General features: G+C 34.8%; 1 protein-coding gene across 1 annotated transcript in view; it reads left to right on the top strand.

Moving 5' to 3' along the window:
* LOC129235284 (tubulin polymerization-promoting protein homolog) overlaps positions 1-14,281 on the top strand; it is a 53,173-nt gene that overhangs the window by 30,256 nt on the left and 8,636 nt on the right. The window contains exon 2 of the mRNA XM_054869003.1: positions 11,857-12,118. Within this exon, the coding sequence (XP_054724978.1) occupies positions 11,868-12,118 (251 nt within the window). The 5' untranslated portion in view covers positions 11,857-11,867. The remainder of the gene's footprint in view (positions 1-11,856; positions 12,119-14,281) is intronic.

Raw genomic sequence — 14,281 nt, 5'->3', positions numbered from 1 at the left:
AGGGATAACAAATTATTGGAACTTTGTTACGGAATAAAAGCTGAATCTCCACCGTCTCCAAAGGCTTAAACTGACTTCAGTTTTGATAAAGATTCGGTAGAGAACCTCATTCCCCCAAAAGTTACTTTTAACTGCAATTTTTGATGTAAATTTAGAGTATTTCTCCGAGATTGGCGCCTGACTCCGCCCCCTTTATTTTTGTAGGAAGAGTACGGATTAAACTAGTTTCCCTTTGCTACCTTAAATGAAGTTTTATATTTTGAGCGATAGTTTTCAATGCTTTAATGTATTAGATAGATATGTTTCAATGAAAAGTTGGCAAATAGAGGAAGCGCCTCGGGCGAGAGAAACTGTAGCTACCCCATTGCAATACAGGGAATGGGGGGGAGGGGGGGTACAGCACTGCAAATGGCGACTAAAGCTGCTATTTTGACGGCAAAGGCGACTCTTTTGATGACAAAAGCGAGTATTTTGCAATCAGTTGTAAAATACAGCGACTATTTTAGTAAGTGTAACTAAAATTCGTAAAAAAGCTAGATTATTTTTTCCTAAAAGAAAAAATTTATAAAAAAACTTAAAAAATCGCTCTTAAGTTGCCCCTAGTTACCACGGAAAAAAAAGGAAAAGTTTCACCGCGTTTAATTTTTGAAAACTATCGTTTTAAAAAGTGGGAAAATGAAATGTAATAAAACATTCACGATCAGAAAAAATGTGAAATTTATTTTTTTGTATAAAAAAAGTTTCGTAAAGTTTCATCTCGATCGTAAAAGATCGCAATTTTCGTAACGGTATCGTTTTTGTGAGTGCGATTTTTGTAAAGGATTAGTTTTTGCAATCCCAATTTCTGTTTCTCAACTACTTCTTTTTTTTTTACTGTTTTTTGGTTCTTAATTTCTTTTATTCGTACTATACATTCATTTTTTTTTAAACGAGAGCTAATTTTCTTTCGATCGGAAATATGAATGTGACGCTTCGAGCTCTTTTTAACCGACTTCAAAAAGGAGGCGGTTATCAGTTCATACCGTATGCATGTTTTTTTTTTTTTTTTTTTTTGTCCACTCATAGCGTCTCACCTAGTGAACCGATTTTGATGATTCTTTTTTTAATGGATAGGGGATGGCTCAACTTAGGTCCCATTACTTCGTTTGACCGTATTTGTTCTTTAGAAAAAAAGTTATGGGCAAAAAACAGTAAATTTTATGCAATTTCCCTATTAAATGATTAAAATGATATTGTAGCGAAGTCATCCGTGGATAACGGTGACTCAGTGGTAGAATTCTCGCCTCCCACACGAGCGACCCGGGTTCAAATCCCGACGAGGACAAAGTGAATTTTACTAAAATTTCGTTTCTACTGTTTCCCGTATTTTCTCGAATGTTCTATTAATTTCTGTATCTTTCCAAGTCTGGAAAGTTCCAGCACTTTCTCAAGTTGTATATAAGGAGATGTAACGTTCATTCGTGGTTCTGAATAAAGATCTCGAGTTGAGACTAACGAGTATTCGCTTCATTTGGCTTTCACATTGTCTGTACATTAATAGTAATTGTAATGGTAATTTTGAATGAAGGTTTCTCTGAAGTAAGCATCAAATTTCTTCAAGGGATATTTCGATAATGGGAAATTTGGCGCTGTCGTCTCATTTTTGGCGTAAGTAATTTTATTTTAGTAACCCTGCTGATTTATAGAAACCCAATGTGAATTATCAAAATCTTCCTTTCTTCAGTGCTATTGCTCCATAGTAGGGGTAAACCTAACCTGGAAGCGAGGTGATGCAGTAATTAGGATCTGCTTAGCCTTCACAATGCTACCATTAGGTTTGCCTCAACTACTCTGTAGTATTTTTATCGTTATCATCTATGCCGATAACAGATGATCGGGGCTAAGTAAGAAAATACAGGATTGCATCATGAGCAACTTAGATGCTGTGGAATGTAAATTAGTTAGGAAAAACGCAATATTCAAATAGTTATAATTAAATTAACTACGCATGATTTCCAGAGAGGAACAAAGATAAGTTTTTAGTGCCAATCGCTTAAACTTTAACGCGTGTCAATAGGTTTTTTTTTTTAGTATGGAGCATTTTTAAGAAAAAAATGTGAAGTTTTGTGATGGTAACTTCTTACTATTTCTGAAATACCTACATTTACACTAAAAAGAATGAAATGAAAAAATTTTAAAAAAGAAAAATAGAACCGACTTCAAAATTGCTTTAAAAAGTGAAAAATAATTTTATTCTTTAAACACTATCGATAATGCTTTTAAACATAATTTTTGAAGTTGGCGCAAAAACGATAGATAAAATCATTCACAGCCATAACTCAAATACAACTATAAATTTAACCAGGCCCAGTTTCTTCACTATCACATTCATTATGCATTGATGACAGCATATTTGAATAACGATATAAATGTTTCGTTCGTAACTTTGGATGCTTTTCTGGAAAAAAATATGAACGAAGCATGGTTACACTGGATTTTAAGTTTTGTTTTTGCGCCAACTTCAAAAATTATGTTTAAAAGCATTATCGATGGTGTTTAAAGAATAAAATTATTTTTCACTTTTTAGAGCAATTTTGAAGTCGGTTCTATTTTTCTTTTTCAAAATTTTTTTATTATACAGTCAGTCTTATACTGTTGTCCTCAGTGGCGGATACAGCCGGCGGGCAAACCGGGCATTTGCCCGGTAGGCCGGTCATGCTTTGGGCCGATCAACTAACAGCAAAGTATTTCGAGCCTGTCTACTAACAGCAAAATGTAAATTTTGCGCGGATGTGTTTAGAATAACGCAAATTCGCAAAACACAGCCTCAGCTCCTCTTTACGCATGGATTAAAGCTTGCGGGTGGAGGGAGGCAGGACCGTTACCAAGAGGGGGGGGGGGGATTTCTGAAATGGGGCTGCCCAGGGCCTGATTACCACACAGGCTGACTAGGCCAAGGACTGGGGCCCCCTGTTCCTAAGGGGATCCACATTTTTCAAAGAATTATTCATAGTATTACAACGATATGAAAAATACATGTATTTAAAAAAAATAAGACTTTTTAGTTGGAAAAAAACTTCTTTAAAGGGGAATTTTTAATCATTCTGCCAGTAACGAATTTCCTTGATCACGATTATGAGGGGGCCCAAATTGGATTCATAAACGCACATAAGTGATTTATACATAGTTGTGTGTGTGATTATACAAAGAGACCTCCAAAAGTGCTTCGTGCTTTAAAAATGTAAATCAATCGCAGCATAAGGGGGCCTCCAAATTAATGCGGACCTAGAGCCTTACTTTTAATTGTTCGGGCCCTGAGCTGCCAATATATTTTTAGTGGTATAATAAAAAATAAATGAATAAATTAAAAAAAAACAGGGAAACCTTAGCGGTCGTAAAAAGTTAAAATACTTTTGGTTTCTTTAACGCTTTTATTTATAAATGACAATTCAAATTGCTATAAAATGCAACTTACAACAAGGGCCGACGTGAAGTCATGTCAGCTTAGTTGGAGAATAGGGGCCCGGCTCTTAATTGAACTCGTGCAGAGGGTAAAATATCCTAATGGTGAAAGGTGTAGAAGGGGGCCTGTGAAAAACATTGACCTATGTCATTTTTTTTCCCTTTTTGCTCTCGGCGACTTTGTTTATAACAATTGGAACAAAAGTGACACCATATTTTTTTCCGAAAAAATTATTTAAAAAAAATGCAATTGTAAAATTCCATTGAGGAGCATGAAAGGCTCTACATTATTAAGATTATCAAATTATAGGCCAAATGCCGCCGAAATGTGAGTTTCAAACATTTTTTGACAAAGCATAAAGTATTCTGTACACTGTACAAACTCACGGTTTCGGGCCCCTCAGTTTAAAAAGAAAATAAGTTGATAAAAACCAACGTCGAAAGAATTCCGGTGGTCCCCAGAACCTACCCCCCCCCCCCTCCTAATATCATCGAAGGTCGTGTAAAATTTAAATTTTTGTTCTTCAATTTTGAATAATTTCATAAGAGAACAGCCGAACCCACTCCCGCCATAACATGGAATTTCAGTTTCGAAAATTTGCTGTAGGAAAACACTCGAACCACTCCCATTTTTTTAACATTTCCAAAGATGGTCTAAAACTGGGTTTTTAACTTAACAGTTTCAAAAATTTTCTGGGAAAGTGCCCCGTCCCCTCCTCTCTCTCGGCATCATCAATGAAGAACGTTTTAAATCTCGTTTTTAGTGCTACAATTTCGAAAAATTTCCGGGGTGAGCCTCCGGAAAACTCCTTTTCCTAACATCACTGAAGGTCAGAAAAATTTCGTTTTTGGAACTTAACTTTCGAGTAACTGCCGGTGTCGTAGTCTTTACCAACATAGGCGGATTTAGGCTGTGAATTCTGGGGGTGCAACAAAAAAGCAGTGGCGTAGCTAGGGAGGGGCGGAGAGGGTGGTCCGCCCGGGGCGGCGATTCAGCACTTTTGGTGTGAAAAAAAAAAAATCAAATAAGGGAATCATACTTTAAATCTAATACTGGAGGCAAAGGAGAAAAAAAAAACCCTTTGAAATGTAAGGTTTTGGTATGACTGAACGATCATTTCAGTGTTCAAAGATGTGATATTTCCACCGTGAGCCCTTGAATCTTTCTCATTCTTAATGTCTTTAAATTGTAAGTCCTTAAATTGTATTTTTAAAACTCAAATTTCGGAAAATATTCAAATATGTAATAATAAATATATTTCTGAAAATATAACATCTGTTTCTGTATATAAGTATCAAATATATTTCTGTAAAAGTTGTTTCTTTGCCAGTGCTGAATTAATGCAGGGAAAACAAATTATTGAAACTTTGTTACGGAAGAAAAGCTGACTCTCTATCGTCCCCAAAGGTTTAAACTGACTTCAGTTTTGATAAAGATTCTGTAGAGAACCCCATTCCCCCAAAAGTTACTTTAACTGCAATTTTCGATGTAAATTCAGAATATTTCTCCAAGATAGGCGCCTGACCCCACCCCTTCATTTTTGTAGGAAGAATACGGATTAAACTAGTTTCCCTTTGCTACCTTAAATGAAGTTTTATATTTTGAACGATAGTTTTCAATGCTTTAATGTATTAGATAGATATGTCTCAATGAAAAGTTGGCAAATAGAGGAAGCGCCCCGGACGACAGAAACTGTAGCTACGCCATTGCAATACAGGAAACGAGGAGGGGGATACAGCACTGCAAATGTCGACTAAAGCTGTTATTTTGAGGGCAAAGGCGACTATTTTGATGACAAAAGCGAGTATTTTGCAATCATTTGTAAAATACAGCGACTATTTTAGTAAGTGTAACTAAATTTCATAAAAACGATTTTTTTCTTCCTCCTAAAAGAAAAAAATTGCAAAAAAATTAAAAAATCGCTTTTAAATTTACCCCCTACTTACCACGAAAAAAAAGGAAAAGTTTTACCGCGTTTAATTTTTAAAAATAACTCTTTTAAAAAGTGGGAAAATGAAATGTAATAAAACATTCACGACTAGAAAAAAAATGTGAAGTTCTCTCGCACTGGCGATGCGTGGTGACCGGGTTACACAATAAGCTGCCTATTATTGTATGTTTGGGTTTGCTTTCAAGTAAATTAACTTGCATTTAGCTGTAGAAAAATATAAGTTGTTTTAGAAAATTCTTGAGGAGAAACATATATTTTCTCCTGATAAAATATATTTCATTTAAATTTTCTTTGAAAATCCAACCAAAATTGTTGGGGATGCGGCGCACCCCCGTAAATCCGCCTGTGTTTACCAAAAATAGCTTTTAAGACTTCAATTTGAAAATTTTCTGGTGGATGGCCTCGGAATCTATCTCGACTTAAAATCACCAAAGATCTTCTAAAACTGCGTTTTCAGAGCTAATATATTTTTAAAAATTTCAGAGGAGAGCTTCCGGAACCGATCTTCATAGCATATACTCGGAGATAATTTAAAATTCTCTTTTTGGATTTCCACTTCCGAAAAATTGCAGCAGGAGAAACTCTGAAACTACGCTCCCCTAACACTGCTAAATATTGCCTAAAATTGAATTTTTAAGACTACAATTTCGAAAATTTTCCGGGGAAGAGGCCCCCTGGACCCCCCTATTTCAGACTCAAAGTTAATCTTTCCATTAAGTTTATATTGCTAATACTTTAATGACTCCCAGAAGCCAGAAAGTTAAGTCCACTTTCTCTCTTTGTATTGATACATGCGTTTGAAAAAAAAATAAGGGGCTGTAAAACTCGTACCCGACCCCTCCCACCTTGTTTTTGACCTCGTATCGAGTCTGGGGGTCGTCAGGGTATGGCAGTATAAAAAAGGGAATGTTTATGACAGGGCCCAGTAATGTGTGTTTGTGTCGAGAGACCCATCACGTTCTAAGACGGCCCTAGTCTTTCACCCATGAACATCACTAGATCAGTTTCATAAAACAGGACAATTAAGTTACTTGTTATGACTGCAGAAAAGAACACACTAAACAAGCAGTGTTATCATTACGGAAATATTCAATCAAGTTCCGGGCATTATAAAAATACTTAAATGGGCAATTACAATCACAAATTTCCCCCAAAATAAGGTTTAGCTAATACTGTATCAATGTGTTCACCATTAAAGCGCAGAAGTGTTCCTATCTGTTAAAATTCGTTTAAATACAACATATTTAATTGTTAAGAATAATTTCCTTACATTTAAGTGATATCCCAATCGTTAGGTAAAATTTAATATCTATAAGAGCTATGGGGCCGCTACATCTCCTAATGCCAGGACCGATTTTTTCAACCAATCCGCCACTGGTTGTCCTTAATATTAACAGTCAGACAGTGAGAAAAATGTACTAGAATGTGTCAGTGCTGGTCTCTCTCTAGTGTTTATTCAGGGTTGGGCTAAAACTTGGAAAATATTTTTTTAAGTTTTCCGTTTTAAAGGTTGTTTGGAGAAAATTTACCCCATGTAGGTCTGTCCCACTTCATGGCATCAAAATGATATAAATGCTATTTTTTTTAAATAGGAGACTATTTAAGAAATTATTTTCTGTATCTGGTAACTATTTTGGAGACTATTATTCATATTAAAGGCAACAAAAGCACATATTTAATAGGGAAGTTGCAACCTATTAAATGCTCATATTTTGACTATTGGATATTGTTAACTGACCCTCAAAACTAAAAAATTCACCATCGCCGAATTTTAAAACACCATGATTGATTTTTAATGATTTTTTAAAAATCCACGCGCAAAAGTACGCTTTTCTGAAACGTCACGAGCTTACATCACAGGGCTCTAATGGGCAGCCTTACGCCGAAGATCCCTTGTTTTCGCTACGGACATTTTGAGCACGCTGATATTTTTATTTTTTTGGAATTCAATAATCCTTTTGAACACACTATAGAGGCCGGATTCGTTAAAGCACAATCTAATAATCTTCCTCAGGTAACATCAATGATGGTATTCGAATATTTCCGAGAGGATGAGAGGTTTAATGTTCCAGAAATGAGAGGAGTTAAATGCAAAGAGGTATGCCTTACGTTTCATCTTCGAAGTCAACTGCACGTCCTTCGGCTTCTCCAGCGGCGGAACAGCGCATGACGTCACTTCCTGTGCCATTTGACGTCACAATCACTTGAACTTTAAAAATTAATTTAAAAAAACTACTTATCGTATCGCAAAAATTTTTTCACCTATAATGTTCATACATATTACTCTATCATATAAAAATAAAACTTAAAAATCGAAAACTTCCCTATTGCACTCCCAGGAAAAAGCTCTCTTGGAAAGTTTGTGCTTTGTAACATCCAATGTTGTTTCAGCCAACCTTGCCAGATGCATGAAATTATCTTTACAAATAATAGAGCTGAAAATCTGTATCTCTGGATGTTTGTTAGGCGTATAGCGCCAAGACCGTTCGGCCAATTTTCATGAAATTTGGCAAAAAATTAATTCGTAGCATAGGGGTGAGCACCACGAAGCGATTTTTTTCGAAAATTCGATTTTGTTCTTTTTCTATTCCAATTTTAAGAACATTTTACCGAGCAATTATCATAACGTGGACGAGCAAATTATCATAACGTAGACTGGCAAATTACTATAACGTAGACGAGCAAATTAACATATAAGACCATGGGCGAGCAAATTAACATAGCAAATGGGCGAGAAATTCATCATGCATTATTTGTAAATATACAGGCAAACCAAGGGACCATTTAATTTTCTCCTTCGCGCAAAGCCGTGCGGGTACCACTAGTAGAAAAATATACACCTCTTTTCATTTAGAAATGTATGAGCTTTTTGCTGCACGACAAATATCTAAACTTTTATTCTATTCGTTCCAAACGTTTTGTACTATCACTCGATCGATTGTTCGTGATGCTGCATAAATGCGTTCTTGAAGTTCTTGCGTGATCTGCATCGATGATTGATAAATAGTGTCTTTAAAGTAACTCGAGAAAAAAAGAAAGAAAGAAAGAAATCACCCGACGTGTGAACTGAACTTATTTATAAATTTTCTCTTTCTGCTTCTGGCTAATTGTTCTTACGGGGAATTAGGTTCTCCGGAACATTATACCTTCTTCTATCCGTTAAGATTACATTTACATATTAGACGTAACCATAACCTTTCGTTTACTCAAAACATATTAATCGCCTTTTCACAACATTAGACTTATCTCAATTTTCCATCTGTTGTCAGAAGAAAACTTCATGTTTCATGATGCTAATCTTTTTATATGCTATCTAATATTTAAAATATAATATAATAATCTTGTTTCTATTTATAGTAATAATTCTTCAATTTTCGACACTCCATTGCAGAATCTTCTGTATGATAATAACTTTCTTGTTTTCATAGTATACCTTTTTTTGCATTTTTTGTCAAAAACTGTGCTACCCTCCAATATGCGCGAAATCGACCATTATGACAGTGGTGATTTGACGGTCTGAACAGGCATCATGTTGGGTGGCCGAATTGCCGCACACCCTTCCATGTCTTTGAGAGAGGCTCTTTGACAGTTGCGAGGAATAGAGATGTGGTCTTGGAGCCCTATGCTCTCTCTATGCACCCTCTTGAGAGGTACTGTTAGTCCTGGGGTAATTTTAATGGATGTTAACGCAAGGCCACATAGAGCTCTTCTGGTCGACGAATTTCTGGAAGGGGAGGATATTCACAAGAGGGTTTAGCCAAGCAGATCTCTAGACTCCAATCCTATCGAGCATGTCCGGGACGCTCTCGGGAGAGAAATAGCAACTCGCAACACCTCTCCGGGAACCATCCATAGTCTGAGAACAGCGTTGTTGAACGAGTGGGAACAATTACCGCAGGATCCCATAAACTACTTCATTTCAAGTATGGAGTCACACTGCAAGGTCTATAGAATTGTTAGAGGGGGCCATACCCCCCATTAACCCATTTTGGTGCTCAATTTTGCAACCGTTGTTTCATACTATCTAACTCTAACGAGTGTTATTTATGATCATGCGTGTGTATTTTAAATCTTGGACGGTTATTCAAACACATAGATAAACAACAATAACAACAACAAAAATGAACATGGAACGTTAAAAAATAAACTAGGAACATTAAAAACAAGAATTAATGAAATCATGGGTATTAAACTGCTGCTACGTTTACGAAGAGCTGGAGCAGCTGGCATATTAAATATTCTGCAAGGTTTCTGTGCGGGTCAGTATCATACATGCAGCGAAAATTAATTAGAAATAAAAGTATATGTATTTGAATTAACGAACTTATATGTGTAGCTACTTATAAGGCTTAATACAGTAAGCAGGAAAATTATAAAGCGTTATATATGCTTACGTTTGTACGTAATTGCTTACGTAACGTTATATATGCTTATATTGCTTACGTAATATAAGCATATATAACGTTTTATAATTTTCCTGCTTACTGTATTAAGCCTTATAAGTAGCTACACATATAAGTTCGTTAATTCAAATACATATACTTTTACTTCTAATTAATTTTTGCTGCATGTATGATACTGACCCGCACAGAAACCTTGCAGAATATTTAATATGCCAGCTGCTCCAGCTCTTCGTAAACGTAGCAGCAGTTTAATACCCATGATTTCATTAATTCTTGTTTTTAATGTTCCTAGTTTATTTTTTAACGTTCCATGTTCATTTTTGTTGTTGTTATTGTTGTTTATCTTCGTTGTTACATACACTTATTTCTGTGCTACCCGTGTATGTGAAACTACATACTTTACTATATATATATATATATATATATATATATATATATATATATATATATATATATATATATATATATATATATATATATATATATATATATATATATATATATATATATATATTCTAGTCACTTTTGTAGTAGTCTTTATACTGTCCCTACTCTTCAAGTTAGTTCTTCTAAATCTTGTTTCAAATTCTTGGATCCAGCATAAATGAACCCAAAGTCAAATCAGCAGACTTATAAAATTAACACGCTTTGTAAAAGTGCAAATCGTGCATTGGCACAGAGAACTCTTCTTATTAGAGGTGGGTGTTAGGAGATCCTTGGGATTGCACCTGTCTTCTTCACTCATTCCGTCTATCTCTGCAGAATTTTTCACTTCCGGGACACGATTCGGTGACCACAGTAGTTGAGTAAAAAATGTATCCTTGGGAACACAAAATAGAGAAATTTATTACCCGAAATCTTCAACACATTAAAAAAAAAGTTCTTCAATTTAGTGAAGTGGATTTTTGTGTGTGTGTGTGTGTGTGTGTTTTTTCTTTTTTCTTTTTTCTTTTTTTTTTTGCGATATTCCGAAGAAATGGCTTAAGAAATGAAATTTAAAATTTTTTTTTCTTTCAAAGGCGAAAAATATATGGTGGAGTCAACAATATTTTACTCGTGGAGGTAAACCGATATTCTTTTTGAAAATGTCAGTAATTGGTGGGATATTTACGGATTTCTTGAATAATAAAATATTCCATGTTTTCAAGACCTATAACTATTTTCATACACATATACGTAAAAAAGTTCTTAAGCTGTTTATACGGAGCAAACAATGTCTTCCTTGAAAGTAGGTTGTAGATCAAGTCATGTCACTGTGGGAGATTGGCGTAAATCAGTCACAAAGCAGTTTTTTTTTTTTTAAGCATTTGGTGAAGAATATGAACAGCTGCTGGGAACCACCCTGAATACAACACATATTGCATTTTTTACGAACTTGAAATAAAGAACTTTTACAGCTTTTTTTTTAACAAGAAACTTTTGTTAAAAGATAAAAATTGACACTTTTGTAGTTTTTTTCCAGTATATCCACTTTTTTTCTTCATTTTTCCCACCTTTTATGTTAAGCCCTTTCCCCTTTGTTAAGTAAAAAGAAAGTTTAATGAACTTCTAAAATTTTAATTATACAACTAAAACCATTTTTTTTTAATTTTTAAATGTATTGAATGATTTTGCGTCAAAATATTTATAAACGTAGACAATAATCGAGTCTCATTTTTTACTAGTTTTAGTATTGTAGGCTTTTTGAAACTTAACAGCCCTGATCAAAAATTATTTCATGTGAAACACTGCTTATGTAGAAATGACACAGTAAGTGCGCAGTAGTTACTAAAATTACTGTCATATGTTAGTTTACAAAACTTCTCCAAGTCAAATGACCGCCAAAAAATAACGTCAACCGCCGTAGGCGTCCGTTTTTTTTTTAAATTTTAAGTGATATTTTAAAAAACTAATTACAAACTAATTAAAAAACTAACTACAATATTTTTTTTTAACTTCCAAAATAAGAGAATTTTGAACCACCCTCATCGGCTACCAAACAGTAACGGTAAAATGGTTCATTTGATTAAAACTTTTGAATTTAGTTTCCTGTTCCAAAGAAGTTATTTTTACTATTTCAGTTGTGGCAGGTATGGCGGCTATCGTCGAGGGCGAATCACCCGCAAACCCTCCAAAAGAAAACAGCACCAGCAATGAAGGTTCAGCTATGGATGGACCTTCCTTTACTGACCAATTTAAACTTTTTGCCAAGTTCGGTGACAGCAAGAGTACGGGCGAAGCTATTACCTTGTCAAACAGCGACAAATGGATGAAACAGGCCAAAGTCATTGACAAGAAACTCACTACGACAGATACAGGCATCTACTACAAAATGGTGGCTAAGTAAGCTTTTTCTCCAACTTCGTACAAGAGTTGGTCTTTCTGTGTGTGTGTGTGAGTGTGTGTGTGTTTGGTTTTTATGTGGAATGAAGCAAGAAATAGACCCAGATGAGCTGAGTATTGCTTTCCGTATCATATCGCAAGAAATGTATTTCAAGAAAAGCAGCAAATCTACCATGTTATATACAATATGAATGTCAGTGGCTGACAAGTAACCCTACCCAAGTATGAATCACCGATTGAAATAAAACTTTGCACATCGATAGAACACTTAAAAATATTGAAGCTGTGTTTATTTTCAATTTTTTTTATTGGCAACAAACACCTTTAACGGGGCGAGATTTACCCCTAAACATTGGATAATTGGGAATTAGAGGGCACAATACATTCTTTTATTTCAAATTTTAATAAGAAAAAAATAAATAATGATTGAAATTGGAAAAAAAAAACTGAATAAACATAAGTGGACGTGCTTCAGGACTTCTCTGAAAATGATGTTTATAGGGGTAAACCGTCCTTCGCAATATTATCTCGTCGCGCGGCTAGTTGCCTATATGAGCAATTCCATCACCTTCTTGACCTCACCATTTCCGATTTCAATAAAATTTAGCATGAAGGACAAAATCTTCTTTCTTCAAGATGACAAGATAAGTAGTTTTGCCAATTTTTAGATTTCCATTTTCAAAATTGTTCGAAACACAACCCACTAAAAAAGCTAAAAATGTGTGAAAAAATGAAAATTATTCACACTTTGGTAGAATTATTTGAAAATAGGTAATGCCATCGAGGACTTGGATTCGATTCTCTGTTTGGGGGTCGACTCTGCCTTTCATACCTTCAGTGAGTTGATAAAATGAGTTTATTGGAACTGCGTCCTACAGCGTATTGGAATTGCAATCAGCAAAAATATAAAAAGATGCGACATTGACGAAATGTTTTTAAATTCGAGGTTCAACAGAACCTGATCTTAGGTCTTTCAACTAAAATTTCGTGTTTCTGAACCTTTTCATCTGGACAAGAGGCGACCGGCAAACTCTTCAACGCACATACACATAGTTTTGATAAAGTTAATAATTACTCTTACTCTTACTCTTTTTTTTTTTTTTTTTGACAAGGAATTAAAAGCTTCCTTCAAACTGTCAGGACAAAGCAAGTAGAATAGAAACATATGATCTTGTAACGGAAATACTTTTAAGATGATCAGATCACAGGGATAAATACATTAGCAGAAATATTTTAATAGTTTTAACTCTTGAGTATCATGTACCATGTACCACTCTTATTATTTGAACCTTCACCTGATTTTTATGCTATCAATTCCAGTCAGATACGTAACTAATGTAGCAACACTGCAAGTATACGGCAGATAAATAAAGAATAAACCATATATTTTTTGAAAAGAATATCTACGAAACAGTTTCGGTAATAGCGTGCCCAGCCTCCCCTATTTAAGCGTCATAACTGCTTGAGTTCTTACTCAACTTGCTGCTGAATGAACTAACACAGTGTGAGTTGATGAGTCAACACCAGCATGAACGATGCATGGGGCAAGCCACGGGGGGCACGGGTCCCTATTTTCCATTTCATTTCATGATAATTTCGAATCTAGATATCGTTTGACACGAAGCAATGAGTTTTTGATAGGTTTAGACAAGGGAAATAATGTTTCGGGGAATAAGCTAACCACTTTTTGAATGAAGCAGGATTGGAAATTAAAAATGATTCTTAAGATATCTGAAAATCTTCTTTCCTCCTTTTTCATAAATTATTTCAGTTTCACATTATTTATTTATTTATTTGTTTTTTAAGAAAGTTTTATTTATTTACCGAAGTAAGTAACAGACAAAGTTTTGTCATGAGATAGAAATATCGAACTTTTGGTGACAGTATTTAATATTTAATAGCTTTAAAACGGACAAATTAGTTATGGGAAGGATTCAGTTTGTATGTTCCAAAGTTAATACATACATGAAAAATTGAGTTTTTAAAATTGGTTCAAACTTCCGCTTTCTTTTTTCAAGATACTGCGCAGTAAGTTTTTTATACATCGGCATCGTGAGAGTATATTAGTCGATTATTTCAGAGTTTTTAAAAGTTGTATTTTGGGATAAACTTGCACGGGAGCTCACACACAGGAGCTCAGTTTCTGTACCAATTTTCAATTTC

Source organism: Uloborus diversus, chromosome 2 (genome assembly GCF_026930045.1).
Source record: "Uloborus diversus isolate 005 chromosome 2, Udiv.v.3.1, whole genome shotgun sequence".
In the NCBI taxonomy this organism is placed as follows: Eukaryota; Metazoa; Arthropoda; class Arachnida; order Araneae; family Uloboridae; genus Uloborus; species Uloborus diversus.
This window is presented reverse-complemented; position numbering and strand designations above follow the sequence as displayed.